The sequence below is a fragment of the Barbus barbus genome (assembly GCF_936440315.1).
Source record: "Barbus barbus genome assembly, chromosome: 33".
NCBI lineage: Eukaryota > Metazoa > Chordata > Actinopteri > Cypriniformes > Cyprinidae > Barbus > Barbus barbus.
The window spans coordinates 9,057,795-9,084,430 of NC_136761.1; the positions used below are offsets into that span (position 1 = coordinate 9,057,795).

General features: G+C 36.9%; 1 protein-coding gene across 2 annotated transcripts in view; it reads right to left on the reverse strand.

The window, feature by feature from the left end:
* Positions 1-915: 915 nt before the first annotated feature.
* The window catches only part of LOC306853620 (protein transport protein Sec24B-like), a 34,547-nt gene continuing 8,826 nt past the window's right edge, over positions 916-26,636 (reverse strand). Inside the window, exons 5-24 of one of the 2 annotated variants that reach the window (XM_079391163.1) lie at positions 24,216-24,299; positions 23,964-24,127; positions 23,689-23,873; positions 23,471-23,573; positions 21,260-21,386; positions 20,679-20,788; positions 20,487-20,599; positions 20,255-20,373; positions 19,772-19,827; positions 19,378-19,584; positions 17,672-17,795; positions 17,425-17,583; positions 17,116-17,289; positions 16,889-16,999; positions 14,507-14,682; positions 14,175-14,312; positions 12,431-12,535; positions 12,229-12,321; positions 8,348-8,451; positions 916-1,892 (exon numbers count right to left, since the gene is read on the reverse strand). In XM_079391163.1, the coding sequence (XP_079247289.1) occupies positions 1,778-1,892; positions 8,348-8,451; positions 12,229-12,321; positions 12,431-12,535; positions 14,175-14,312; positions 14,507-14,682; positions 16,889-16,999; positions 17,116-17,289; positions 17,425-17,583; positions 17,672-17,795; positions 19,378-19,584; positions 19,772-19,827; positions 20,255-20,373; positions 20,487-20,599; positions 20,679-20,788; positions 21,260-21,386; positions 23,471-23,573; positions 23,689-23,873; positions 23,964-24,127; positions 24,216-24,299 (2,567 nt within the window). In that variant the 3' untranslated portion in view covers positions 916-1,777. Of the gene's footprint in view, positions 1,893-2,249; positions 2,419-8,347; positions 8,452-12,228; positions 12,322-12,430; positions 12,536-14,174; positions 14,313-14,506; positions 14,683-16,888; positions 17,000-17,115; positions 17,290-17,424; positions 17,584-17,671; positions 17,796-19,377; positions 19,585-19,771; positions 19,828-20,254; positions 20,374-20,486; positions 20,600-20,678; positions 20,789-21,259; positions 21,387-23,470; positions 23,574-23,688; positions 23,874-23,963; positions 24,128-24,215; positions 24,300-26,636 lie in introns of those variants that run through there. The other variant, XM_079391164.1, reaches the window with a different exon arrangement.

The window sequence follows — 26,636 nt, forward strand, 5'->3', positions numbered from 1 at the left end:
GCACTGTATGCATTTTTATCATATGCGAAAAGCCTAAGTATATGTTGAGCTTTACATAAGAAGTAAACACTTGTTTTTTTTACTACATTCCCACCATCTGCATGAGAACAATATTAGTTTTCAGACACTGCAACTGTAAAATCCACGGACTGTGGCAACACTCAAAGGTAATTTTCAATCTTAATGATGCGCAGCGTGAGAGAGCACTTGTGTTTATGGTGCATTACCCATGACTGCACCAATGGACCCTAATCTCACTCTTCAACACAAACTTAATGGCCTTCACAGGACACTGTTTTACATGAGAAATATAATGCTAGATCTGAGCATGGGAAGGAAATTAAGAGAGGACCAGAATGACTTGGATGTTCTCGGGGGAACATGGAAGGAGGTATTTTGAGTGTTTGTAGTGGTTAATTGCGGGCTGATTCACAGGGAATGGGAAGAATAACGACGATGCCCTCACTTTCCTCCTCAGTAAGACTAAACGAAAAGAGTTTAATTTTCCTCTCTGCATTGTTGCTTTACTTAGACGCTTTTAAGAACAGGAAACATGAAAAGTGTTTCGCTTTCACTCCCCCTTGATTATTATCAGTAACGATAAAAGTCATTCACACACCCACAGGGAAATCCCTGTTAATGGTCTCAGTTTAATTACTTGAACGAGAATATTGGTGAGATTACAGAAGTGATTCATTTCTGCTTTTGAGGGGAAATTTTTTACAACTGTTAAACTATTAAAAGCTATACACTATTTTCTTAACTGACTTGCCTGGTTAAATAAATGTTAATAAATATAATAATGATTATTATTATTAAAACATCCAATTAATTATCTAAACAAATATTCCAATTATCCAAAGAAACTTACTGTACCAATGATATCTGCAGCAGACAATGAACCAAACACACAAACTAGAATTCTCATTTCACTTTATTCAATAAGCTTGTCATAAATTATAGCACATTAAAATATTTTGTGTTGAGAGTTACAAAGTGGACAGCAACATTTGTTGGTGGCCTGATCGGTTTTCTCAAAGAAAACAATGCGCTGCCAGCGAGGAACGTCGTAGCTTCATTGAACCGTTTCAAGCAGCTGATGTTGAGAAGACGAGAGGAGAGTTTGCGCAGCCACTGTTGAGTCAATGCTGGATGAAGACTGATGAATTATTACACCATCATGACGGACACGGTTTCACAAGCCACATTACATAAGGACAGGAGGCATTGAGAGAGGGGAAGTGACAGGAGGAGAACAAAAGGAGCAAATAAAGAAAACATAAAAGCACAAAGTTTGTATGAACGGATGTTTTAGAGTGAATAATAATATGCAACAAAGAACTCCGCATGTTTTGCATGTATTAAAACCCAAAAATACAATATAACATACAGGAAAATGAAGACAGAAAATGTTCTTCTCTGCATCTGGCTACTCATGATGATGGCTACATATGAAAGGGAAGTAAGCAGATGGGAATGATTGAAAACAGCTTGTTCAGTGTCTCTATGTGCAAGTCAAGTCCACATTTAATCTTTGTCCTCTGCGCTCTCTTTTTTTGCCATAATAGTCCATTAATCATTGACTTTTTAACTTCTTTTATGCTTAATTGTCTTTAAACATTCCATCCACAGAGCCACAGGCTTTGATTGGCCGGTGGGGCCAAGGGGCGTGTCTCTGCCTCTCTGCGGTCCAATCAAAGAGCTTCCTTGCTATAGTTGAGCCGCAGAACAGAAGCTAGCCTTAAACCTGGGGCCGGTTCTATGGGGTTCCTCCATTCTACTTCGACATCTGCTGCTGAATGTGAAGCAAGAACTCATAATAAGAAAAGGCAGATTCAGTGCGGTCCTCCACGAGGTGCTGGAAAAAACTGGTCTTGGTCGAGGCGTCGTCCCTGGAGAAAGACAATAATTGCATGAGGCTTAAAGTCAACATGAAATCATAACCCTCCCTATTTCTCCCTAGTGAATGATTTATCTGAACAATGTGTCTTCCAATCTTTCATCAAAATATAAATTGCGATCAATTTTGATTTCTGGTCTTTGAAAAGACAGTCCATCCAATGAAAATAAAAATTCTGTCATTGAAGTATTTTAAACAATCAGTTTCGGGTCCCACAAAAAACATAAAAACAAAAAAAAAAACTATGAAAGTAAAGAGGAACCAAAACCGTTCCCATTTCTTTGGAAATCTGTTTTTACAGAGATAGTTCACCCAAAAATGAAAATTCTGTCATCATTTACTCACCCTCAAGTAGTTCCAAACCTGTATGAATAATCAAGTTTCCATCCAGATTTTGCGCTGTTTTGTTGTCGGCAAAGAGATATGCGTTAAAAAAAACTGTGAAATTTGTTGTCTACAGCCTGTTTCCATCCAACTGGCCGTTTACCGATAAAACGGTGTGCGTCATGACGTCATCCCTAAAAAAACGAATTGTCGCATAAGTTTTGGTGTATCGCAAAAAAATGTTGCCCTTGAGTTGTTTCCATACATAATTTATCCTATTGCGTAAATTATAGGCTAGACTAGCTGTTCTTCATCCATTTGAAACAAACAAAAAAAAGCCTATATTAAATTGTATAGGCCTACATAAAATAAGTGTCATGAGTTTTTTTTTTTTGTACTTTGTTATAGACTAGACGGATAGGCCACTGTTGATAATCAAGCAATGATCATAAACAGTTGCAGTTGTATTATTATCATTTTTCTGATATAGGAATTTTATAGGAAATGGGAATGTTCATTCCGGTTATTTTATTTCTCCTAACCGACAGTCGTTAAGCCATATTAACCGTTAACCGACAAGATTATGTTAAATTACAAGTAAATTAAATTTAAATTGATAGGTGGCTTGACCCATTATAAATACCTACATTTGTTTTCCAGGGATTCATTTTATACACGCAAAAAGCAGCATAAACTACATGAACGCGAAGATTTGTGCATCTGCAGCGCTTCTGCGAACGGAGAAAAACATAAGCTATTATATATAAAAGAAACAGGCCCATATGCAAAATATATTCTAAATAATTTATGAAAAAAAAAAAAACTGCAACAATAAGCAGCCTATATGCAGAATTTCGGTTCATTTTTGTGATGCACTCTTGAGAAAGCGGCAGTTTTCCTTTATTTCACAAAAGTACGTTTTGTTTTTTATTGTGAATGTACACAAATAAAATCAATATTTTGAATGTCTTACTCTTATATGACCACAAATGAAGGAGTAGGCTAGTGCAAGTTGTTTCCACTTTTACAAAGGGGGAAAAAACAAACAAACAAGCGATAGTGCCGGCGCCTCACGAGCAGTTAAGCATAGCCTACGGACTCCACAACGCAGCCTGTTCATGTCATAATAAAATACAGTCAGCCAAAAATATTTTATTTCCCCTCACTCCACAACAAATCATTTAAATTTAACGGTAGAAAGAACTCTAATAAGCCAAAACTAATTGATTTAAACTTTTGTACTTCACGTTCCAATATGTAAAACAAAATGTGCTTGGCAAAATATCAGGGGGTTATGGTGGTCAAGCTGAAAGGCATGGACTACAGGCTGTTTAAACTGAACAGTGCACTGTAAACAAAAATTTATAATAATCATATAAATGTAGGCTAGCCTACTAACACCAAATTAAGATAAGTATGTTTGAGAGGTAACTCGTCTTTTTCCTACCATGTATAACAATTTTAGATACAACTTAATAATATGAATATGATTTAATGCACTTTTGAACTACAGGGAAACGGTGCTTTAACGTGAGGAACACCATGAACACGGACGCTGCCTATAGGCTAATTCTGTCATATGACACCGCATTAATTTGCGTTAAAGCCCCTTTTCTCGACAAAAAGTGTTTCCAAACAAATTTTTGCGACATTTTAAGTATCGATATGGAATTTATGCGCTAAAGTTAAACGGAAAAAGATTTTGTTGACACATGAGAAATTGAATCAATAATTGATATTTCCATCAGCTATATCGTAAATATTTTAAAGCGCCAAATATTTTTTCGCAAAAAAATCCTTGGATGGAAACCTGATTATTTTCTTTGTTCTGCTGAACACAAAGGAATATATTCTGAAGAATGTGGGAAACAGAGCAGTTCTGGGGCACCATTGACTACCATAGTATTTTTTTTTTCCTACTATGGAAGTCAATGGTGCCCCAAAACAGCCTGATTACAAACTTTCTACAAAATATCTTCCTTTGTGTTCGACAGAACAAAGAAATTCATACAGGTTTGGAACTACGAGGGTGAGTAAATGACAGAATTTTCATTTTTGGGTGAACTATCCCTTTAAGATAAGTTAAAGTTTTTAAAATAACACCAAAACTTCAATAAAAATCAAGCTAAATACAAATATATATATATATATATATATATATATATATATATATATATACACACCAGCATATATATATATATATATATATATATATATATATATATATATATATATATGAAAAGAGCAAAATCACCCAAAAAATAAATAAATAAATTATAAGAGAACAATCACTGCATTACAATGAAAATAAGAATAAAAGCTAATTCAAAGTATTTATAAATATTAGAATAGTAGAAAATAATATACTAAAATAACACTATGCATTATAAAATGGAAAGTTGTGATTCTGATTGGATTTTTTTTTTTTTAAGTTATTCCATTACATAATAAATAATAATAATAATGTTTTTTCTTAATTGACTTGCCTGGTTAAAGAAATGTCAATAATTACAGTAATCATACACATCAAAAATAAAAAAATCTAATGCAACTGAACGGGGCTCAGCGTAGACCATTTTTGACAGTCCAAAATCCATATTTAGGCAGCTTCATGAATCCAGCTAACAAATAATATACATACAGTGCCCTCCATAAGTATTTGAACAGTAAAGACAAAATTGCTCTGTTGGCTGTGGAGTCAAGACATTTACAAACATGATTAAAAGATGAATATGAGACAAAACTACAGAATGTCACATTTTATTATTAGCCGTTTCAACACATACATGTTTTACCAAATAAAAAGAACAGCACTTTTAGAGTTCATCCCACTCATTGATGTGAGCATAAGTATTGGGACAGTTGAACATAAGGCAGATAGAAAAGATTAAAAGCTATTATTTAGTTGCAGATCCACAATCACAGCAGTGAGTCTGTGACCCATAGACATCACCAGACTCTTGGTCTCATTCTTTGAAATACTTTTCTCATCCTTTAATGCAGCCAATTCCAATTGTTGCTTGTTTTGGGGAGTTTCTGCCTTTACTCTCCTCTTCAGCTGGTGAAATTCATGTTCAATCAGATTTAAATCTGGAGATTGACTTGGGCAATCTAAGACTTTCCATTTCTTTGTCCTTATAAATTCCTTGACTGAACCGGCAGGGTGTTTTGGGTCATTGTCCTGATGCAATATGAAGCACTTCCCAATGAATCTGGTGGCATTTTCTTGAATGTTGGTAGGTAAGATGGTTTTGTACCCTTCTAAATTCATTCTGCTACTGTCATCACACATTAAGTCATCAGTAAAGATGAGAGGGCCTGTTCCAGAGGCAGCCATGCATGCCCATGCCATGACACCACCTCCACCATGCTTTACAGATGAGGCTGTATGCTTGGGATCATTTGCAGTTCCCTTTTTTTCTCCACATTTTTGCTTTCCCATCACTTAGATAAATGTTCATCTTGGTCTCATCGGTCCATAAACACAGTTCCAAAACTCTTCTGGCTCACCTTTGTGCTTTTTTGCAAACTCTAATCTTGCCTTTCTATTTTTGGTGCTGGTCAGAGGTTTGCATCTTGCTGTGTAGCATCTGTAATTCTGTGTCAAAGTCTCCTGAGGACAGTAGATTGTCAGAGCATCACCCCAGCTTTCTGGAAGTTGTTGGTGATTTTACAGACACGTCTTTTAGGGTTCATGTTCACAGTTTTTATGATTTGTCTGTCATCAACTACTGTTGTCAAGGTCACGGTTGACTTAGGCGGAAGTACCGAGTCAGTAGGCTTTTTAATATTAAAACACCCAGGATACACACACGAAATGGGCATTTTAAACGATAAACTGACACAAAGACATTTGAATATGTGTATATGGTCCTCCTTCCGCACATTTGTAAACACTGACTCGGTACTTCCGCCTAAGTCAACCGTGACCTTTTCAACGTCATTGCGTATTACGTGACGTCATGAACGCGCATCACAGAACAGAGCAAGGCGAGCATTTGTGCTTATAAAACTTAAACTTTTTTATTTATTTTTGAAATGACCGATCGTTTCGCTAGATAAGACCCTTATTCATCGTCTGGTATCGTTTAAAGCCCTTTGAAGCTGCACTGAAACTGTCATTTGGACCTTGAACCGTTTGGGTCCCAATGAAGTCCATTATATGGAGAAATGTTTTCATCAAAAACCTTAATTTCTTTTCGACTGAAGAAAGAAAGACATGGACATCTTGGATGACATGGGGGTGAGTAAATTATCAGCAAAAGTTTTTTTTAAAAGTGAACTAATCCTTTAATGCAGGTGCGGTTCAGGTCACGACCCTCTGTCTTTATGTCAAATGGTTCTGGTCTGGTAGGCTACAGAAATAAATGAGTGCTGCTTTGGGATAACGGGTCAGGTGTTCTGTTAAGTACTGCTGGTGCAGGATGCAGGACTCTGCTTTAAACCGCTTTGCGTCTCTCCATCAGAGATGCGCCATTTACAGGTATTTCCCTAAACCGCCACACAGCTTATATATTTTTCAGCCAAGGGGTGAGAACTTAATGATTACGAAAACGATTATTTATTTTTGTTAATTATTTTATTTCAGTTAGTTTTTCAATAACTGTTGTTAGTTTCGTTTCATTTTAGTTTTTCAAATATTTTGTCATTTTTATTTTATTTCAGTTTACGAAATTGTTTTTTCATCAATCGTCTTCATCTTAGTTTTAGTTTTCGTTTATGAAAATAACCTTGTTTCCTTCAAACATGATGCTTGGAATTGAGGTTCATCAGACCAGATAATATTATTTCTCACAGTCTGAGGGTCCTTTAGGTGCTTTTGCTGATTCTAAGTGTGTTTTCATGTGTCAACACTGAAGAGAGGATTGAGTCTTGCCACACTGCCATAAAGCCCAGATCGATGGGAGTGTTGCAGTGATGTTTGTCCTTCTGTAGATTTCTCCTATCTGCATATACGATCATGGAGCTCAACTTGACTTACCATCCGGTTTTTCGTCACCACTCTAACCAAAGACCTTCTCCATCAATTGCTCAGTTTGGCCAGGAGGCCAGCTATAAGAATCCAAACTTCTTCCATTAAGGGCAACAGAGACTACATGCTTCTGTGACCCTTCAATGAAGCAGAATTTTTTTCTGAACACTTTCCCAGATGTGTGGCTTGACGCAAACCTGTTTCTGAGCTCTACAGACTGTTCTTTTGACACCAGGTCTTGGTTTTTGCTCTGATATGCATTATAAGCTGTTAGACCTTTTATTAAGACGTGTGTGCCTTTCCAAATCATACCCATTCAATTGAATTTGCCACAGGCTACCTTCACTCAAAGTCTAGTAACACCTACAAGCAATATGAATGCTCCTGAGCTAAATTCCAACTGTCCCAGATAAGGGTATGAGTACTTATGCAATGGAATCATTTAAGTTTTTTATGTTTAATAAATTTGCAAAGATGTTAAAACCTTTTTTTTTTTTTGCTTTACCATTATCGTGTATGGAGTGTAGATTGATGTGGAAAAAAGTAATTTAAAGCAGTTTAACATAAGGCAGCAACATAAACCGTGAAAAAAATGAAGGGGTATGAATACTTTCGCAAGGCACTGTAGAGTCTTTTTTTGTTAGCTGGGGATGTCTGGATTATTTTGAAGTGGTCTAAATAGAGCTTTTTGGACCATCAAAAACGGTCTATGTTGAGCATCATTCACATGCATTAAATGGAGAAAAATCCTGGAATGTTTTCCTCCAAAACCTTATTTTCTCATCGGCTGAAGAAACAAAACATCTACATCTTAGAAGATGTGGGGGTGAGTAAATAATCAAGAAACTTCATTTTTGGGTGAAGTATTCCTCTAAAACTGAGAGAAATGTTAGTGGGCTCTTTTAAAACATGAATTTCAAAACCATCCAATATCTAAAAAAAAAAAAAACTTTCGAAGGAATGCAACTCCCACAGTGAGAGGAGGCAGTCTGTGATAACATAAAAACACACCATCCTCCCTCAGGAACAATATGCTGCCCTGTGACTATGAATAACAAGGGCGGAAAGGGAGAGATACTGTATAGAGATTGGGGAAGATGGAGAGGAAGAAAGCTGTATGGATTTGGGAGAAACAGAGAGAGCAGACATACTTGACCACATGAAAAGCAGGATGGAAGGTTCTAGACTCCAGCAGCCAAGAAATGAACGCTCGAGTTCGCTCTGAATACGTCGTCTGCAGCTCAGGGATCTCAGTCTGGAAAACAACAACAATAAACGGGTTTTCTATTCATTCCAAATTTTCAATTCATGTCAATATGATGAAAAATAAAGCACTTTCTGCAGCAAAAAAATGTATTTGATTAAATAAATTATATATATATGTTTAATGACTCTGCTTGATTACCACTGTTTTTGATAATATATATGTATTTAATCATAAAAAAATAAAACAGACAACATAATTTCTGAAATTAATAATTTATTGTGAAACTATTATTGTAAAAAAATTCATTATTAAGTTGTTTAAATTGATTAGACATGATTGTTATGTAATAATCAATGTAATTAAACCATTAAATGGAATCCATAAAAACTAAAACAGAAAATACAGAATTATTTAAAAGTAAAATGGAAACTCCATAGGGCCCCAAAAATGTAACTTATGATAAACTTTTAATAAATTGTTGTTAAATTCTGTAAGTTAAATGATTTCAAGTAATTAGACACTTTTGGTCATTAACATTTTATTTATACATTAATAAAGAATAAAAAAAAATATAAAAAGAAAAAACGATTTCATACGGCCCTAAAATTGAATTGTTAAGCTTTTAATAAATTGTTAAATTCTATAAGTTACATGATTTTAATTAATTAGACATGCTTTTTGATTACAAAAATAAAAATGGAATTATTTTAAAAAAATTAAAACATTAATAAAGCTGCAGTCCGTAAGTTTTGCCTCTTTGTCGCCATCTCTGTTGAAAACCTGGTACTGCAGCCAGGTGCGGAATTATCTTTATTACATGGGCTGTACTCTGGCACGGGTTCAGCGCGGATGAATCTAATGTTTTGAGGTGAATGTCAGTCACCGCACCGGTGTGAATCAAACACTTAGTAATCACAGATTCTAGCCTATGTCTTGGAATATATGACCCAAATCAGAATTTTCACCGTATATTGTCATCTGAACAAGTAACAAGTCTGCCACGTCTGTTCTGCCCAACTGAGGACAAAAGCATTACAATATATCGCCCTACCAATGGTGATTAAATCTAATGATCAGTTAGCTCATATCACATCAAACCGCGCAAATTATTATTATTGTTATACTTTATTCTCAAATTATTCATGTTAACAACATCAGCATTGCGTGACTATGAGTATAGTGTATTAACGAGTAGTTTCAATTTCTGTACAGTCTAACCGTCATGCCATTCGAATTTCATATTAAGAAATTATTTTAACCCCAAAAGCAAACTATGCTCCCTTCGAAATGGTTTTCTTTAGAATACAAATATTGTGTAATGAACACTGGCTGGTTATGTACTTTATCAAATATTAATTTTGGATCATTTTTAACCAAAAAAACTTTACGGACTGCAGCTTTAACAAAACAAACAAACAAAAAAACTGAGTCCAGGAAAATTTAAAAAGATAAAATGAAATTTTAAAATAAAATAAATACAACTGATTTCTTAGTATGGGGAATCTGGAACATTCAGATGTTTAGGACAGTGTTTTTTGTTTTGAAACTGGAGTGAATTTTGTGAGGTTTAGATCATTTAGAGAACTGATACATGGCCCACAATCCCCTCCAGGGTGAGATAATGCCGACCGACAGTGACGCCTTCCAAAATGAAAAACAAATGAGCTGAAATCAAGACAATCTTTGGTTCATGTTCTAATGCTGATCAGAAGCAGCTTCTGTCTTTCATCACATGGAGAATATGATAATAAAAAACAAGAGCCAATGTGTGTTTGCGCCAGGAATGCTGTTTTAACACATAAGAGGCCATAGTCTATAAATCACTTCCCTGATGTTTCAGCAACAAAAATATATTTTTTAACGACCATTGCCGTGTTATTTTAGTATCATTGATATGCTGTTATAGTTTTTGGAAATATTTTGAATGAGATTTTATAGATATTTTCTATTATTAATTTAATTTAATTTAGTTGTTTTTGTTATTTCAAAAAATATATATTCCTATATAATTTATTATTAAGCTTTAGTTTTACATTTTTTTAGTACTTGTGTATTAGTTTATCTCAGTTAATTTTAATTTCATTTCAAGTAATGCCATTTTTTATGGTTTTAGTTTTAGTTTAGGATAATAACCTTGGACTTCTTTCTGACCCTCAAAATTAAACTGGTTGTTTGTGCTACTCTGCTTTTAAGATGCCTTTAAATAAATGAGCTCTGCTATGACTGGCACGGTTCAAGCTGTCATTCATTAAGTCACTGAATAGTAATTAGATGTGAATAGGTGGTACCTTTATAATGTTTAATTACGCAAGACTTCATGTGACATCAATGCAATGTGATTTTTGAAAAAGCTACAAAAATGACATTTTCAGGAGAGACGTTATGATAAATATGATATGACACCTAGGGATGGGTACCGAAACTCGGTATTAAATCGGTCTCGGGGCTAAATTATGAAAGACCGGAGTATCGATAAGCTCTGATGTTATCGGTACTTCTGTCGGTATTGGAGAAATTAAGAAAACACACATACATTTAATGTTGCTCTCTCTCTCTCTCTCTCTCTCTATATATATATATATATATATATATATATATATATATATATATATATATATAATGTCGCCAGCTGTTTTTATGTGAAATAATATTCAAACATTTGTCTATGATGTATTTTTGCTATGCGAAATTCAGAAGCCAGACCGCGCTCACGCGGAGGAGCTTCAGCTCACGCAACATGAAAGTCCTGTTTAATTATGATAGAAGAGAGAACCAACTATTCAAACATCTACTCACACTTTAGGCCTGTGGCTGTTATATTAAGCTAAGTATTTTTATTTTTTTTTGATTTTGGCTTCCAAGGATTATAGCCGCATTTCTTCTAGCACAACTCCCTTCCCTTCATAGCGGCGCGGATTCGTTCCTCCGAACCAAAACTTAACATCTGAATCAGCTCAATCAGTGATTGTTATAAAATGCCGTCTTTACTGTTGCTACATTGCAGGACATATTTTATAGTAAAACGTTGAAAGTACAATCTGCACAAGTGATGCTGTTCAGGCTGAAATGTGTGTGCGCGCGTGTGCCTGCGCGGTGGCGTGCTCCAAAACGGACAAGCAAAGTACACTTTGAGCTTCGGGCGCGTCGAAATAACACACAAAAATATGCCAAAAAATACACACACAATGTGTCAAAATGGCCGGTTATGAGAGTCTTCACTTTTATGTTTTAAGTGGACGAGAACAGTTGGGAGAAAATCTGATGCGTGTCAGTATATTGTCTTAAAGTGTCAGACTGGAGCTTGAGCCATCAATGTTAATCAAAGAACAAAATGCAAAGAGAAAATCACCCACAGCTCTTAATCTGAACAACGTTATAGCTTTAATAAACATAAATCTATCAGTACATACAGTGAAAACTATGCAGTGCTAATTTACATCTGATTACTTTTGTAACTATTACTTACCTGAACATTAATATTAGTAGACCTTCATCTTATCTTATGTATATAAAACACTAAAAATACCTGCACACTGGTGCATTTACAAATTGATGAAGTGCAGGCATTTTTAGTGTTTTATATACATAAGATAAGATACTGTAAGAATATGAACAAAGAAACAAAGTAAAACAAAAAGTACCGATAAGAATACCGTTAAAGTACCGGATCGATAAGCAGTATCGATAAGAGTAGTAATACCGTTAAAACCTTAACGATACCCATCCCTAATGACACCTTTAACACAACAGGGTGAAAGAAAAAGAGAAATGAAGAACAGTTCACCATGTGTGCACGTGCACACACACACACACACACACACTCACCATGTTGGACGGTAAGGATGCATAATTGGGGAAGCCCAACACGTCACGTATGAATGTCTCGTTACAGCACTTCCCCACCCACAAATACATCACCTACAGAGCAAAGGGCAGAAATCACAGTGCAGAATTATTGAGAGAAGCTGCCGCGACACAACGTTGCTCTATCCTGATAACTTATGTGGCTTTGTGTGGTAATGCTTACGCTGCCACAGTCCATGAGGAAGGCCCCCTCTCTGGTGAGTTTCTCTGCAGTGAGCTGCAGTAACGGAGGTTGAGGAATCACAGAGTCATTCAGGTGCAGCGCCGCCTACAGGACAGATACAACACATCAATCTATTCATTATATCCCACACTTCAACATTATTGGCTACTTTTTAAAAAAAACTGGCCGCTGAAATTTGACTAGCTGTTGGCAGCGATTTTTGTTGATTTGTCAGATTAATACAGGTCCTGCTTTTATGAAGCCCCTCCCTCAGAAATACGCTATGGCCTCAGATTGGTTAGCTGGTCCATACGGTGCAGAACCTGTGAAAGCACACGGCTCTTAATGGTATGTTTCTTTGTTTGTTGTTGTTTCATACTTTTAGCTATGCTGTTATTTGTAAATGCTACTGCCTATGTTAGCTTCTAATATATGGTTTTATCCTGATTAAAGTGTTAATACAGCATGACAACCGCATACACGTCCATGTTTAATGCTTCCCATAGCTAGGTGAAAAAATATCTGTCTGGCTATACACAAAGTGTATTATTGGAACAGTTCATTGTTGGAGCTGATGATCTGAATAAGAGAGAGAGAGAGAGAGAATACAGAGCAGGGGGACGCAAGCATAGACTGTAAAAAAAGATGAAACTCCCGCTGACCCAATCAATCATAACGACACGCCCCGTTTTTATAGCAACAAATTACTAGCTAAAATCAAACTTACCACAAAAACGAACAATTGAACATATATCAGCGTGATAACAACTACCTTAAATGACCAAAATCATATTTTGGAAAATTGTATTGGAAGTGTAATTCATTTTTTTATGACTCAAGTCCCACTCGCCCCTTCGTTGCATGATCCTGGAGCCGGGGTTTATCAGGGTTTGTGACGTCACAAACCCGGGAAATAACTCGTTGTAGTCCCTATGAGCAATTTTTTGTAGGCATTAAACTGCCATAATTTTAAAAGAAGATATATTAGTCACATCTCCGTTTGCATTGAACTTTCAGCGTATAAAGTTTAACTAATGTTAAAAAAAGTGAAATTCCTTTAACATCTAGGTTTGAAGTAGAGCTGCACAATTAATTGAAATAAAAACTAAATTATTATTTAGGTCACTTATAACGTGCTCAAACTGTAATGAGAAGTGCTTATAAACTGATTGTTGACGACAAGAGACACTTTAAAGGCTTCTTGCAGTTTTCCCACCAAAAAACTAAATTAACATTTTGAAACAAATTTAAAATTATATTTTACTGTCACATATCATAGTAATTTTTCTTATTTTAATAAGATTTGTTAATGATAGTAAATGCATTAACATAAATTAACCAACAATGAGCAATTCACTTGTTACAGTATTTATTAATCTTTGTTAATGTTATTTAATAAAAATACAGGCGTTCATCTTTAGTTCATGTTATCTCATGCCCATTATCTAATGTTACCAGACACAACATTTGATTTTAATAACGTATTGTTAAATGTTCAAATTAAAATAGATTAAGATTAATAAATGCTTTGCATTGTTAAGGAATGTAAATTCAATAAAGTTAACAAAAGAAAACTAATAATACTGTTACTAATTAAAGGGCCAGTGCACCCTGAATTATCTGGGATTAAATCTGTTGCTCAAAGTCTCAATGGCAACAGATGGCAGTATGGAATATTAATCAGAAGGGATGACCTCCACAATCCTGCATCATGATATTCCACACCCGTATGAATGTTCGTTACCTGTTCGGTCATGTTGTCGATGCGGTACAGGTCCGGATGAACCATGCGCATGATCTGCTGCAGCGGCTGACTCTTCAGCTCACACATGGAAAACACTCGCTCATCCAGACGGGTGCTGGTGCCGGTCCGCAGAGCTTTCTGAGGAAGCAAACACGCAACATATGAAGTATATCAAATGATTAACAGATGAAAAAACAACAGTTTACAGATTTGGGGCCTTCTGCCTTGCACTTTTCCCCCTACGAAACAGATTTGATCCTTTTAAAGGCTTTTGAATGACGTGTGGTTAGTAAGTGAATCTCTGGTGGTGTATGTGCATACAGTGCCCCCACCTGTTTGAGCAGAGCAAGTACATATAGAGGGAAGAGACGCAGGGCGGCAGGGGCGATCAGGCCGGAGGGCTGGATGTTTGAGCCGTTAGCACGATATGCCGTTAAACAATCCACCACGGCATTAACTAACGCGTCTCTCGCATCAGACAGACTGGAGGAGATGGAGCGATCGATAGCTGCAAACATATACAGAGACAGAGATGTTTACAGCAAAGCAAAACAAACAGGAATCGACTAAAATTAAGAAAACAACTCCATAGTGATTATAGTTTTGTTTTAACATCATATTGGTGAAAAAATACTCTCACTAGTGTGAAAATGCATGTCATTAAAATACTTTAAGGCTGCAACAACTAATTGCTAAACTAAATAATGAATAAATAAAAGTGCAAAAAAATTCAATTATCAATTTATTACATCTGTGCAACATGCTTGGAAAACATCTACTTGTCCTGTCACTTACATTTGTGCATTTGGCGGCCACTTTTATCCAAAGCAACTTACATTGCATTCTGCGATTGAGACACATTTTCCTGAATAACTTTTTCATTTTAAAGTTCTGTTAAACTATGAGCGTAATTATTTTGCCTAAATATATTTTTTTCTTGAATATTTACATTTAATTTTTTTCTTTAATATTTGTTACATTTAATGTAAGTTCAAAATTCAAAATGAGAGCAGTGACGGTTTACATAAATGAAATTAATGACAAAACAACAACAAAAACAACAAAGTGAAACTGGAAAAAAAATGCATTGCATTATCAGTAGTTGGGGCTGAAATTTAACTTGGTTGTATATTTAAAAATTCTGATTTTATTACATATTTTCCAGACCTTTGTCCTTAATTTACTTAATGTTCCTCCAACCTCGTACCGGTAAACATTTAGTCTGTGCTTTTGTTTTTCTCTATAACTTTTAATAATCTATAAACTTTTACTTTCAAATGTTAAGTTTGTTATTTTTTATTTGCACATAGCCTACATAAGATACATTCACTATATTGGTTTTCATTGCCTTCAAACTGCATTGTTTGGAGGACAACATTGGGCAGGATATGGAAGAACAAAAGTTTGGAAACGCCCTAGAAAAGTGGGGTTTTGGACAATATTGTCATGAATCCTTTTTAATTTGTTAAAAATGAACAAATTAACAACAATTTTGCACTGATAAGGGACAACACAAACTACAAAAACATTTGTTTACATAAACAGTTTATACATAGAAAAAACTTAAATTTTCGATTCATCAAAATATCTACCATTAGACGCTATTACAGCTCTGCATAATCTGGGCATCCGAGCTGTCAGTTTATTCAAACATTGACTTGATATATTACTCCAAGCCTCCTGAAGGATTGCCCAAAGACGATTCACACTGGTCGGACACTTCTAACGGACATCACGGTCCAGTTCCTCCCATAGTAGCTCAATTGGGTTGAGGTTGGGTGATTGGGGAGGCCATTACATGACAGACATGATGCCAGCTGACTGTTTCTTCCCCAAATAGGATTTGCACAGCTTGGAAGTGTGCTTGGGGTCACTGATAAGGATGTATGCTGATATTGTCCAAAACCACACTTTGCCAGGGGTGTTTCCCATATATATTGCATACATATACACACATTAGTCACAGCCCTACTATAAATAAAGTGTAGCATGCACTCATAACAGTTTTTCGTGCAGTGCCGTTACTTTGAAGAAATCTGATTTATTATACATCAAACAACAGCTCTATTTCAATAACGACAAAGTCAAACAATATGCCATTCTTCTGTCTCATATGGATGTTATGCCAGATGTATGTATTTTTAATGCATTTTTAATGTTGGGTTGTTTGTGTAACGTCTGTTTTTTGTTGTTAATAAATAAATAATAAATATGCTGCCATTTTGTGCCACTGTGGTTATACTGTGTGAATCTTTTCTTTTTGTTTTGTTTTTTATATTTTTGGGGGATTTTTGCCTGTATTCAGACAGGGTTTCCAGTTGCATCTTTAGTGGTTTTTCAACTATTTACTGTCTTGTCCCAAAGAAGTGGATTTAGAGGTTTTGCAAAAAAAAGCACAAGTGGATTTAGCTGGTTTTGACGCAAAAGAAAATCTAACTTGTTAAAAACCAATGGTTTGTCTAAAGTGATATTTCTGAAAAATTGTTACGTTATTCACTAACTAATTACCTTATCATTACCTTTAAAATGAAACTACTGAACCTGATTATAAGAGCCTGATAAAAAAAATGCTCATTTAAAAGAAAAGTCGGATGGATTTAGCGGGTTTTGCATCTGAACTCTTCATATATACACATACTAGCTACAGGACACTGTGCACAATATATTGACATAATATACTGCTCTTAAAATGTTAATGCGTTTATTCTACTCACCCATGCTAGCCAGAAGGCATGAGATGGCCTGGATATCGGCTCCAGCAAACACTTCACTCAACTGATTGACCACTGGCAGACACAGAGTGTGCACTCGGATTCGACGTTTACCTGTCAATCATAAACACATACCAATTAGAGGAAATCTTACTCAGTTTGTGGGAGTGGTCTGACGTTGTAAACACATCAAATATGGATTAGCATAAATGTACGAAATGCTTGATTACCTTTACTGGATGTGTAAAGAAGAGCAGCCTGAAAACAAGCGAGCGATGTATCGGCTAAACTCTCCTCGATTGACATCTGCACAGCGAAACCAGAGTCTGGGTTCACATTGGCCAGGGAGAGCAAATCAGTGGAGCGCACAAAGAAGTTGCCATGAAAAGTGTGGATGGACAAGCCTGTTGACCAATCAGAGAGTGTGTCATTAAAAAAAAGAGATATGAAAAAACACAGCCCTGCAGATACTGGTTAATGGAAGTGTCGATCAAGGTAATTGTGGCACAGAATTAGCTTGTGTAACTACACCCCCTCACCTTTGGTGCACCTGATCCTCATGACAGCTTCAAATCCGATCTTTCTGGTGAGGTATCGCTGCAGATCTTTCTCAAATTTCTGTCTCTGTGCCATATTGTGAATGTGATGGAAGGACGGGTAGTAAAAGACACTGCCGGCTGAGTATTTGGACACACATGCTGCAGAAGACAAAAAAATAAAAAATCTTGTCACATATAGGGTCACATATAGGAGCTGAGAAAGAACATTAAGTGTGTGTATGTGTACCTAAGGAAGCCAGGTCTGAGTACTGGGAGCTCAGTAAGAACAGATCCACTCCGATCTGCTGTCCAGAACAGTCCAGAGCCAGTTTCTTGTAAAAGTCTGTAGCAGGACCCAAGTGCTGGACTTTCTGAACACAAACAAGCCAACAAAACACTCAAAATGCTGAAACATTCATTGAAACAATTATAATGTAAAAAATTTTTTAACTCACAATAAATCATGTATCTAAGATACTTTTGGTTAATTAATCAGGCACACATTTAACTGCCAAACAGAAACCAAGACCTATTATTGAATATATAAAAATGTGTACTAAAACTGGTTTAAGTAGCAATATACCAATACATATGAATTGGAGGTTGGTATTGGATTTTGCTATAATAATAATAATAATACAATAATAATATGGTTAAAAGAAAGGCAATAAAAAGATTATTGTGCCAATACTGGTTAAATCTATACATTAAGTGAGTTAATGTTTGTTTTTTTGTTCACAGAAAGAAGCCATAAGTGTTATGTAGAATTAAATTCCAGATACAGTTTAATGAGTAACAAAAAAATAGCAATAATAAAAACAAAGATAGATATATATATATAAAATGCAGAACACTATTAACACCATAAAGTAAACATTGTCAGAATTCATCAAAGGCAAATCATAAAGAATCACTTGGCATAAATGCATGGTATTAACCGAGTGTGAACTGTGCAACAGCGCCACATTTTGACTTTGAGCACTCATATTTATTTAATGGAATCATAGACCTTTTGAGTTTAATAATCACATAAGGCCAATCCTGTTTTTCGGTCCACAAAATTTAAGGTGCCTTAAAGGAATAGTTCACCTATTTTAACGATGTCCTTACTGTGTTTATGGGCCTTGGCCATGGTAGTTCCATTGCTGTCTATCGAGGATCAGAAAGCTCTCAGATTTCATCAAAAACGTCTTAATTTGTGTTCCGAAGACGATTTAGTAATTTCAGTTTGTACAAACTAAATTAAGGACTTTTTTTTTTATTTTTAAAGAAACTCTTTAAAGAATATTTATGAAGTCATGACTTCAACAACTTGGTAGAGCCAATCTATATGTTGGCAAATGTTAATTCCTTTATAACTGGCTGGAGAACCTCCCATGTTCTAATCACTGAGCATCTACTGATATGAATGTTTGCATTTATGCATGAACAAGATCTGTTTAGTCTTGCATAACCAGACCTTCAGACTGACGGCTGAAGTTCTGGAATAATGTCCGCTTTTATTAGTTTTAATTTTATTAGTTCATTTCGTTTGGCATCACGTTTCGGGGCGTGGAAATGTCACCACAATAACAGACCGGTGTGTGAAACTCTCGGATGTATTTTAAAGATTCTATGCCGCAAACTTTAAATATTTCACATACTTTTGAAAATTCAGCGTTTAGTTGACCCTGATAAGTTTTCGTCGTCACATTTGTAAACACAACGGCTTTCTTCTTTCATGAGGGGGTTTGGAGCCACTGCATCTTTGTTTCCCAGCGGACAGAAAATAAACACGACACTCGCATCTCCCGGAAATCCAGTTTAATTCAACCTGTCAGATGATGACTTCGACATTGCTGAAGTGTTTCCAGAAAAGTGTGCCATATGCATCAGACGTTTAGCCAACGTTCCGTGGGCGTGACGTCTGAGGCTAGGATCTGTTTAAGTTAAATGATGATTCAGGAGCGGTACCTTGGTGCTGGATCTGAGGTTGGGGTCTTCCCGTGACTGCAGGAGTCCAGCGCCGAGGGTGGGCAGCTGGGTCTGAAACACAGACACCCGGCCTCCTGTCGGGGACATGAGTTTATATGCCGCCTGCAGAGCCGGACCCAGAGCGCTCTGAGTCTCACGTGTGTGCATGAACATCCCCGGCAGCGCATTGAGCAGGTCCTTCACCAGCTGTGAGCACATGCACAAACACACTTTCTGTCAGATAATGCAGCTGCAAAAATGGTGTCACATATCAAAGCTTGTGTGACACAGAGATATGAAGCCGGGAAATGGGAACACAGACACAACTGACCTCACACACACAAAGATACAAGATCTTAAAATACAGAGAGAGAGAGAATGATAAGATTCAAACCTCTTTACTCTCTTTGAGATTCACCAGCAGACTGTCGTGTGTTGGGATGAAAACATCTAAGAAAATCACAAAAAAATAATAACTCAATCACTCATCAGATGCAATGCTCTGTAGGCCTGTTATGAATTTAAAGGAGGCAATATAATAGTTTATATGTGAAAGGCAATATAATGATAATAATAATGATTTCTGACCAAATCCTGTGGCAAAAGCAATCATTAGTCATGAAAATTATCAGATAACATCAGATACTGTGCAATTAGATTGATAATAATAACAAATTAATATATATATTTTTTCTATTTTATTATGTTTTTTCTATTTTGTCAATTATAGTACCATTTAGGTGTGTAAATGGCTATTATCAATCAGAACTGGCCAATTTGCTGTTCTAAAACTTGATTTAGACAAAAGTCAGTCTTAAAGTGCAAAGCCAAAGTCAATGAACAGACAAAGAAAAGTAAGAGAATTAGACAGGATTACCATCAATATCAGACACCACCAGCATCTGAGGCTGAGAAAGACCCTCCTGCAGGTTATAGAAATGGACAGTGTTGTCAAACGTCACAAACCCGATGCGTGTACGAGTATCTCCGGGCAACCTGGGAGAGACACATAAAGCCACGGTCACATCTGAGGTCACATCACGGTCACATCACGGTCACATGTGAGATCTGTGACACTCAAAAAAAATTCATCAGCTGTAATATCTCACTTTTCTAGGTTGTCCAGTAACGACTGGCAAAACATATTCAAGTAGCCCGACTCCACAGCATTGTGGGATACATCCAACAAGAACAGGTACACAGCAGGCTGAGGAGGCCGAAGCTAGAAAGAGAAAGCAAATGTACATTAATATGCAAGTGTAACATTAAAGGTCTTTGAAGACAGACACACACACACTCACCATGTAATCAGAGGAAGCGATGAACTCCACAGTTGAATTCTGGACCTCTGGTCTCTTGTGAGGCTCACCATATGAACGAGTTACAGGATTATACATGAACTCATCAGGAACTGATCAAGAAGACAATTTATCAAAACATATTGAAACCCTCAAGAACATGTTTTTGTGAGAAAACTATTTATTTTAGAGAATTTAATAGTAATTTATGGTAAAATAACTGTTATAGACTAAACCAGGGATTTCTAAACTTTTTTGTCATCTGACATAAAATGTTTACTTGAAGGCTGAGATTAATATTTCATCTCAATAATCAATATTTCTGGTCAAGGCACTAAGTTAATATTTTAATATTTTAAAGCATTTGCATGTTCATGGTTCTCTAATATCAGTTAATGGTCACATAACATTTAATATTTTTGAAGTGTTTTATTTTGAACGTTTTTATTTTAAAATTGTTTATTTTAATTTGATATATGAACAGTTCTTATGATTTAACTGATTTGCTTCATGAACCCTAGAGTTTAGGAAACCCTAGTCCAGACTAACTAAAGACTAAACAAATACAATTGTAAGACTCTTACCATCATTGACTCTGTAACACAGATTACACTTCCACCTGCGTTGATCCAGAAATGAAACAAAAGGGTTTATATACGTCCGACACGAACGACAACGAACTATAGTGTTAGAGGTGATCACTGGTAACTGCTGCAGAGACAAAGAGAGAGAGAGAGAGTTAACGAAGAGATGATTAAACCCGTTATCATGATCTAATGTTGTTTCAGTAAAACTCTAGATAAGATACCCGTTTATGACACCTTTATCTGTAATTCAGATGGTTTCATATCAAAAGCTGATCAAATTGTTTACCCTCTGTGGAAATCAAGTTTACTAAGATTTATTAATTCGACAATGTGTTCATGATGGTACAACTATGACAATGTCTGGGGACTGGCTTTAATGGTTAGAGGGAAGTCGTGGCCTAACTCTTGGCCTAATGGTTAGAGAGTCGGACTTGTAATCCAAAGGTTGCGGGTTCGAGTCTCGGGCCGGCAGGGATTGTAGGTGGGGGGAGTGAATGTCCAGCGCTCTCTCCACCCTCAATACCACGACTGAGGTGCCCTTGAGCAAGGCACCGAACCCCCCAACTGCTCCCCGGGCGCCGCAGCATAAATGGCTGCCCACTGCTCCGGGTGTGTGTTCACGGTGTGTGTGTGTGTTCACTGCTGTGTGTGTGCACGTTGGATGGGTTAAATGCAGAGCACGAATTCCGAGTATGGGTCACCATACTTGGCTGAATGTCACTTCACACTCACACTTAAGTTTTGAACTGAGTATTGTTTGACTAATATGGGGTTTTCAATGGCCAGAAAATATGACTTCATTGATCTTGATTCAATTGATAATCTTAAAATGGCCAAAAATCATCCAATCAATAGGTCTGCCCAACATCCTTTACAAGTCTCTTACGCTCAGCATGGCTGCTTCCATTTGATCAAAAACCGTTTTTCACAGTAAAAATGGTCATATTGTGAAATATTATTATTATTATTTTAAGAACAAAAGACCGTGTTTGGTGTTCAGTATTCGGCCAAGAATTTTCATTTTGGTGAATCCCTAATTATTTTAAACAACCGTTTTCTTTTTGAATACATTTTAAAATGTACTTTATTCCCGTGATGCAAAGCTGAATTTTCAGCAACATTACTCCAGTTGTCAGTATCCCATGATTCCTCAGAAATCATTATAATATGCTTATTTGCTGCTAAAGAAACATTTCTTATTATCAATGTTGAAAACAACTGTGCTGCTTCATGTGGAAACAGTGGTCATTCTTTTTTAGGATTCTCTGATGAATAAAAAGTTCAAATGAACAGCATTTATTTGAAATATACATTTTTGTAATATTATATGTCTTTAATGTCACTTTTAATCAATTTGTGTGTGTTTCTACGCGAAAGCAAAAGCACTTTATTTGGCCGTCCAAAAGTAGATGCAATTAGGAATCATTGGTTAAGATTATTTACAACAGAACAGCACAACCCAAATGTTCAAATTTGTGCAACGCATTTTATGGACGACAGTTTCGTGAACCTAGTAGAGTACAAGGCTGGCTGTGTACAAAGGCGATTTCTTAAAAAACAAAAAAAGGGGTCAATTCCGACTTTGCTATGACAATCTGGCGTTTGTAAGTATGTTTTGTTATTAGTTCAAGTATTTGCTATTGACAGGTCAAATGGGGAGTTTTGCGCGTAACGCGTCATGTGTGTGTGTGTGAGGGGAACAGGGTCACATCACAGCGGAGTGTACAGCCCGTCAGAAATAGTCTTAACTGCGGCTTGTGTACTGCAAATACATACGTGCATCAACACTGTATCTGTCATGTGACTCCGTTCCCCTCTCGGGCTTGAAATGATAAAACTAACTTGAAAGCTGAAGCTCACGATTATGGAAAGGGCATTTCCGACGCGTGCTTGTGATGTTCGGCCAATCACAATGGACCGGGTCAGCTGGCTAATCAGAGCAGACTGTGCTTGTCGGAAGGAGGGGCTTTGTAGAAAACGACGCGTTTGAGAGAGGCGGGGCATAGAGGAACTACACTGATGTACAGTATTTGAATTTTCTTTTTTAAATATTAGTTTTTTGAACATTAAAGCATGTCAACATATTCTGTTACACCAAATACACAAAATAATGATCTTTAAAATAGCATCATATGACCCCTTTAACTTCTACATAGCACATCAACCAGACCATGATATCGGAGTTTGATTTGTGCTTTTTGCTCCTACCGTTAAATCTCTGAAGGGATGCAGCAGTAATCCAAGAGGCAGACGTGCTTTATTCAACAGCGCTTGAGTTTGGGGAATATTAGTGAGAGTACAGCGAAAAGTGCTGGAAGAGACAGAAAGAAAGAAAAACTGTTACACAAACAAAGCTATTTCTCAGTCTGCACCTGTTGTGTGAAACCCCAACTCCGACAAACACAAACACGTGTCTCTGCTCTTACTCGGGGCTGCAGTTGACCTTGCGCAGGTCGTTGCTCAGGTTGGGCTCAGGTGGTGGTGTGCGTTTGGGAGGAAGGATGTTTCTCTCCTGGAGTAGATTCACGGGTCTCAAGGTTTCAGACTCCAGTTCAGAAACGCCGCCGAGGCCTCCTAACGCTGATGACAGCTCAGACAGCGACGGGAAAGGCTACAAAAACACAAACACAGCCTCAAACATATTTTACAAATCTCTTCCTGATTGACACAGACTTTCTGAATCCCAAACTAGTGTCAATACCTGTGAGTACGGCTGGTATCCTGGTGGGTTGTACCCTCCGTGAGAGGGGGAGGGGTCTGGTTTGGGGGTGGGGTTTTGTTGGTAAGCAGGATGCATGGTTGGATAATTGTATCCAAAGGGAGGAGCTTGTTTGGTGGGAACACCAGCAGGAGGAGATGCAAGATCTGAATAAAGAAAGAGAGAAAGCGTTAGTGAATCATTCAAGTGCTGATCTGGCATTGAGATGTCTCAGTGAGCATTGTAAGGATGTACCCGAGTAACCGCCGCCCTCCAGAGACTCATAACTGTTGGGAACCGGAGAGGCACTGCCTGTGGTTGTAGAAGAGCTGTCTCCACCTGTGAGAGTTCACAAGCACACAGGCAAGAGGGATGTGTGGTTTAGGACTGCTCTCATTTTTATGCATGCAAGTAAATGACTCAAAAACTCAAGAATGCATACTTTTGAACTATTCACCAAATAGTTTGAACAGTTTGATTCAGCAAAATCAACAGAGGTCCCTGTGTGGCATATTATGACCTGAAATCATATGCATATACAGCATTGATCAAAAGTTCAGGGTCAGTAAATAATTTTTTATAGCACAAAACTAATACAGTGATGCATTAAGTTGTCAAAAGTGACAAAAAAAAATATTAATATTTGAAGACTGGAGTAATGGCTGCTTAAAATTCAGATTAATATATTGTATATCAATGTTATTTTAGTATCATTGAGATACTATTATAGTTTTTGTTAATATTTTGAATTAAATTTTACTTTTATAAATAAAAGTATTTGAGCATTTGTGCGAGATTGTGCGAACTTAAAACTAAAATATAATATATTCACTAATGTTATGACTAATATGTTAAATAATGTAAAAATATATAAATAAATAACACCACTCTACGCATTCTGTGATATTCTGTGTTTCAGAGCAGCAAACAGTTTCTCATTGCGCTGTGTGAAATACAGACTGAACGGCAGCTCAAAACCGCTGTATAAGCAGATACACAAACTACAGCTCTCGGTTGGATAAAAGAAGCCAGCGTCACACTAGTAGCCTAACGTTTTGATGGACGACGATTGTAATCAAGGTAAAGATGATTACAGTGACATACAGGATCGTATATTAGGCGCGTTGTGTCCGTTATAATTGATCCGCAAATGAACCGTGTATATGTGCGTTCTCTGCAAACTGATCACTATAACATCATATGTCTACTTGAATACAGCTCAGTATATTCACGTAGTTGAATACAGTGAGTGTTTTACAACGGATGCTCGCGTGTTTTGGAGAAGTTTGTGAGGATCAGTATGGGCATCATATGGGCATCAGACGCTCCAAACAGCTTGTTCTGACAGAGGAATTATTCATTGTGAAGTGAATGCTATGCTGAGTTTCAGTTCATGTTGTAACACACTTAATTTGTTCACAGAAAGGAATCTCAAATTCGCGCCCGCTTTTGTGTCACTGTTGGAACGTGACTGAAGGTACAAAGCCTACAATTTACACAATAAATAATAGTTTTGCATTCAGATACATCGCAAATATGGAAATATTTGGATTTGCTCCAAATAAGAGAGGTAGGATACACGAGCACAAAGCTCCATTTCGCGAACAGTTGAGTGCGCAAGCCTTTAAAGTATACTCCTTTGTCAGTGAGAGACGCGTTCAGAATCAGCACATGGTCACTGTCAGTGGGCTTTGTTTTCAAGTGCGCAACTCATGGCATTCACCTGTTCTTCTGCTGGCGGTTATTAAACAGCATTGCATTACTGCAGGCATCCCCTTCTGAATTGAGGGTGAATGGCCTGTATTCGTTGCAAGGCCTCAAGCACCAAACCGAGATGTCTGTATCATTACATGTATCGTTACACCCCTATTATATATTAAAGCAATATCGCTCAACTATTGGCTTTTGTGAACAGTGATTGAAACCAGTAACAATCTCTGTTTCATGAACTATATCGTACAGAGAAAAACCCCTCACACACCTACCCAGATTCACACAGAACACTCTCCGCTGCTCTGATGATGTGTATGTAATTTAAAGCTAAATGTTTCATTTGCTCTCTAATATTTAGTGATATTACAGAATTAGGACTCTTAGAGAAGAAGACAATAATCCTCAGCAGAGCTCAACCTAACACTAATCCTCCATAACCCAACTACTGAAACCAGACAAGATCAGAGAGAGAGAGAGAGAGAGACGGGCCGTGATTGGCCAAGCCCTGGTCATCCTGTGCATCACTGACTGCAGATTAACCCCAGGGGAGATGAACAACCAGTCAAGAAAAGTAGAACTTCCTTCTTAGACCATCTACAAGGCAAACCCTACGATAACACAGCAAGTGTCATCCATACAAATCCGAGATTCCCCCTCGAGTGTAATAAGTCCAAGAAAGGAGCTGTTTCATTCAGTGAGGATGATGAAACCTCTGGAGTGTGTGATGAATTGGTAGCAGGCTTGGACAAGACACATCCAAACTCCCCATGAGAAAACAGCACCCCAACACACACTTCATAATGAAGAGCTAAAAATACTATCTGCCCACGACACTCTCACACACTTCTGCATGAAGCAGGAGCAAACAGGGTTACTAAGATTACCAGCCCATCAACTGGAGACTGAAAATGTGCCAGAGCTCATACAGCGATTCTGGAAAACTCTCTTAAATCCGGCCAAGTT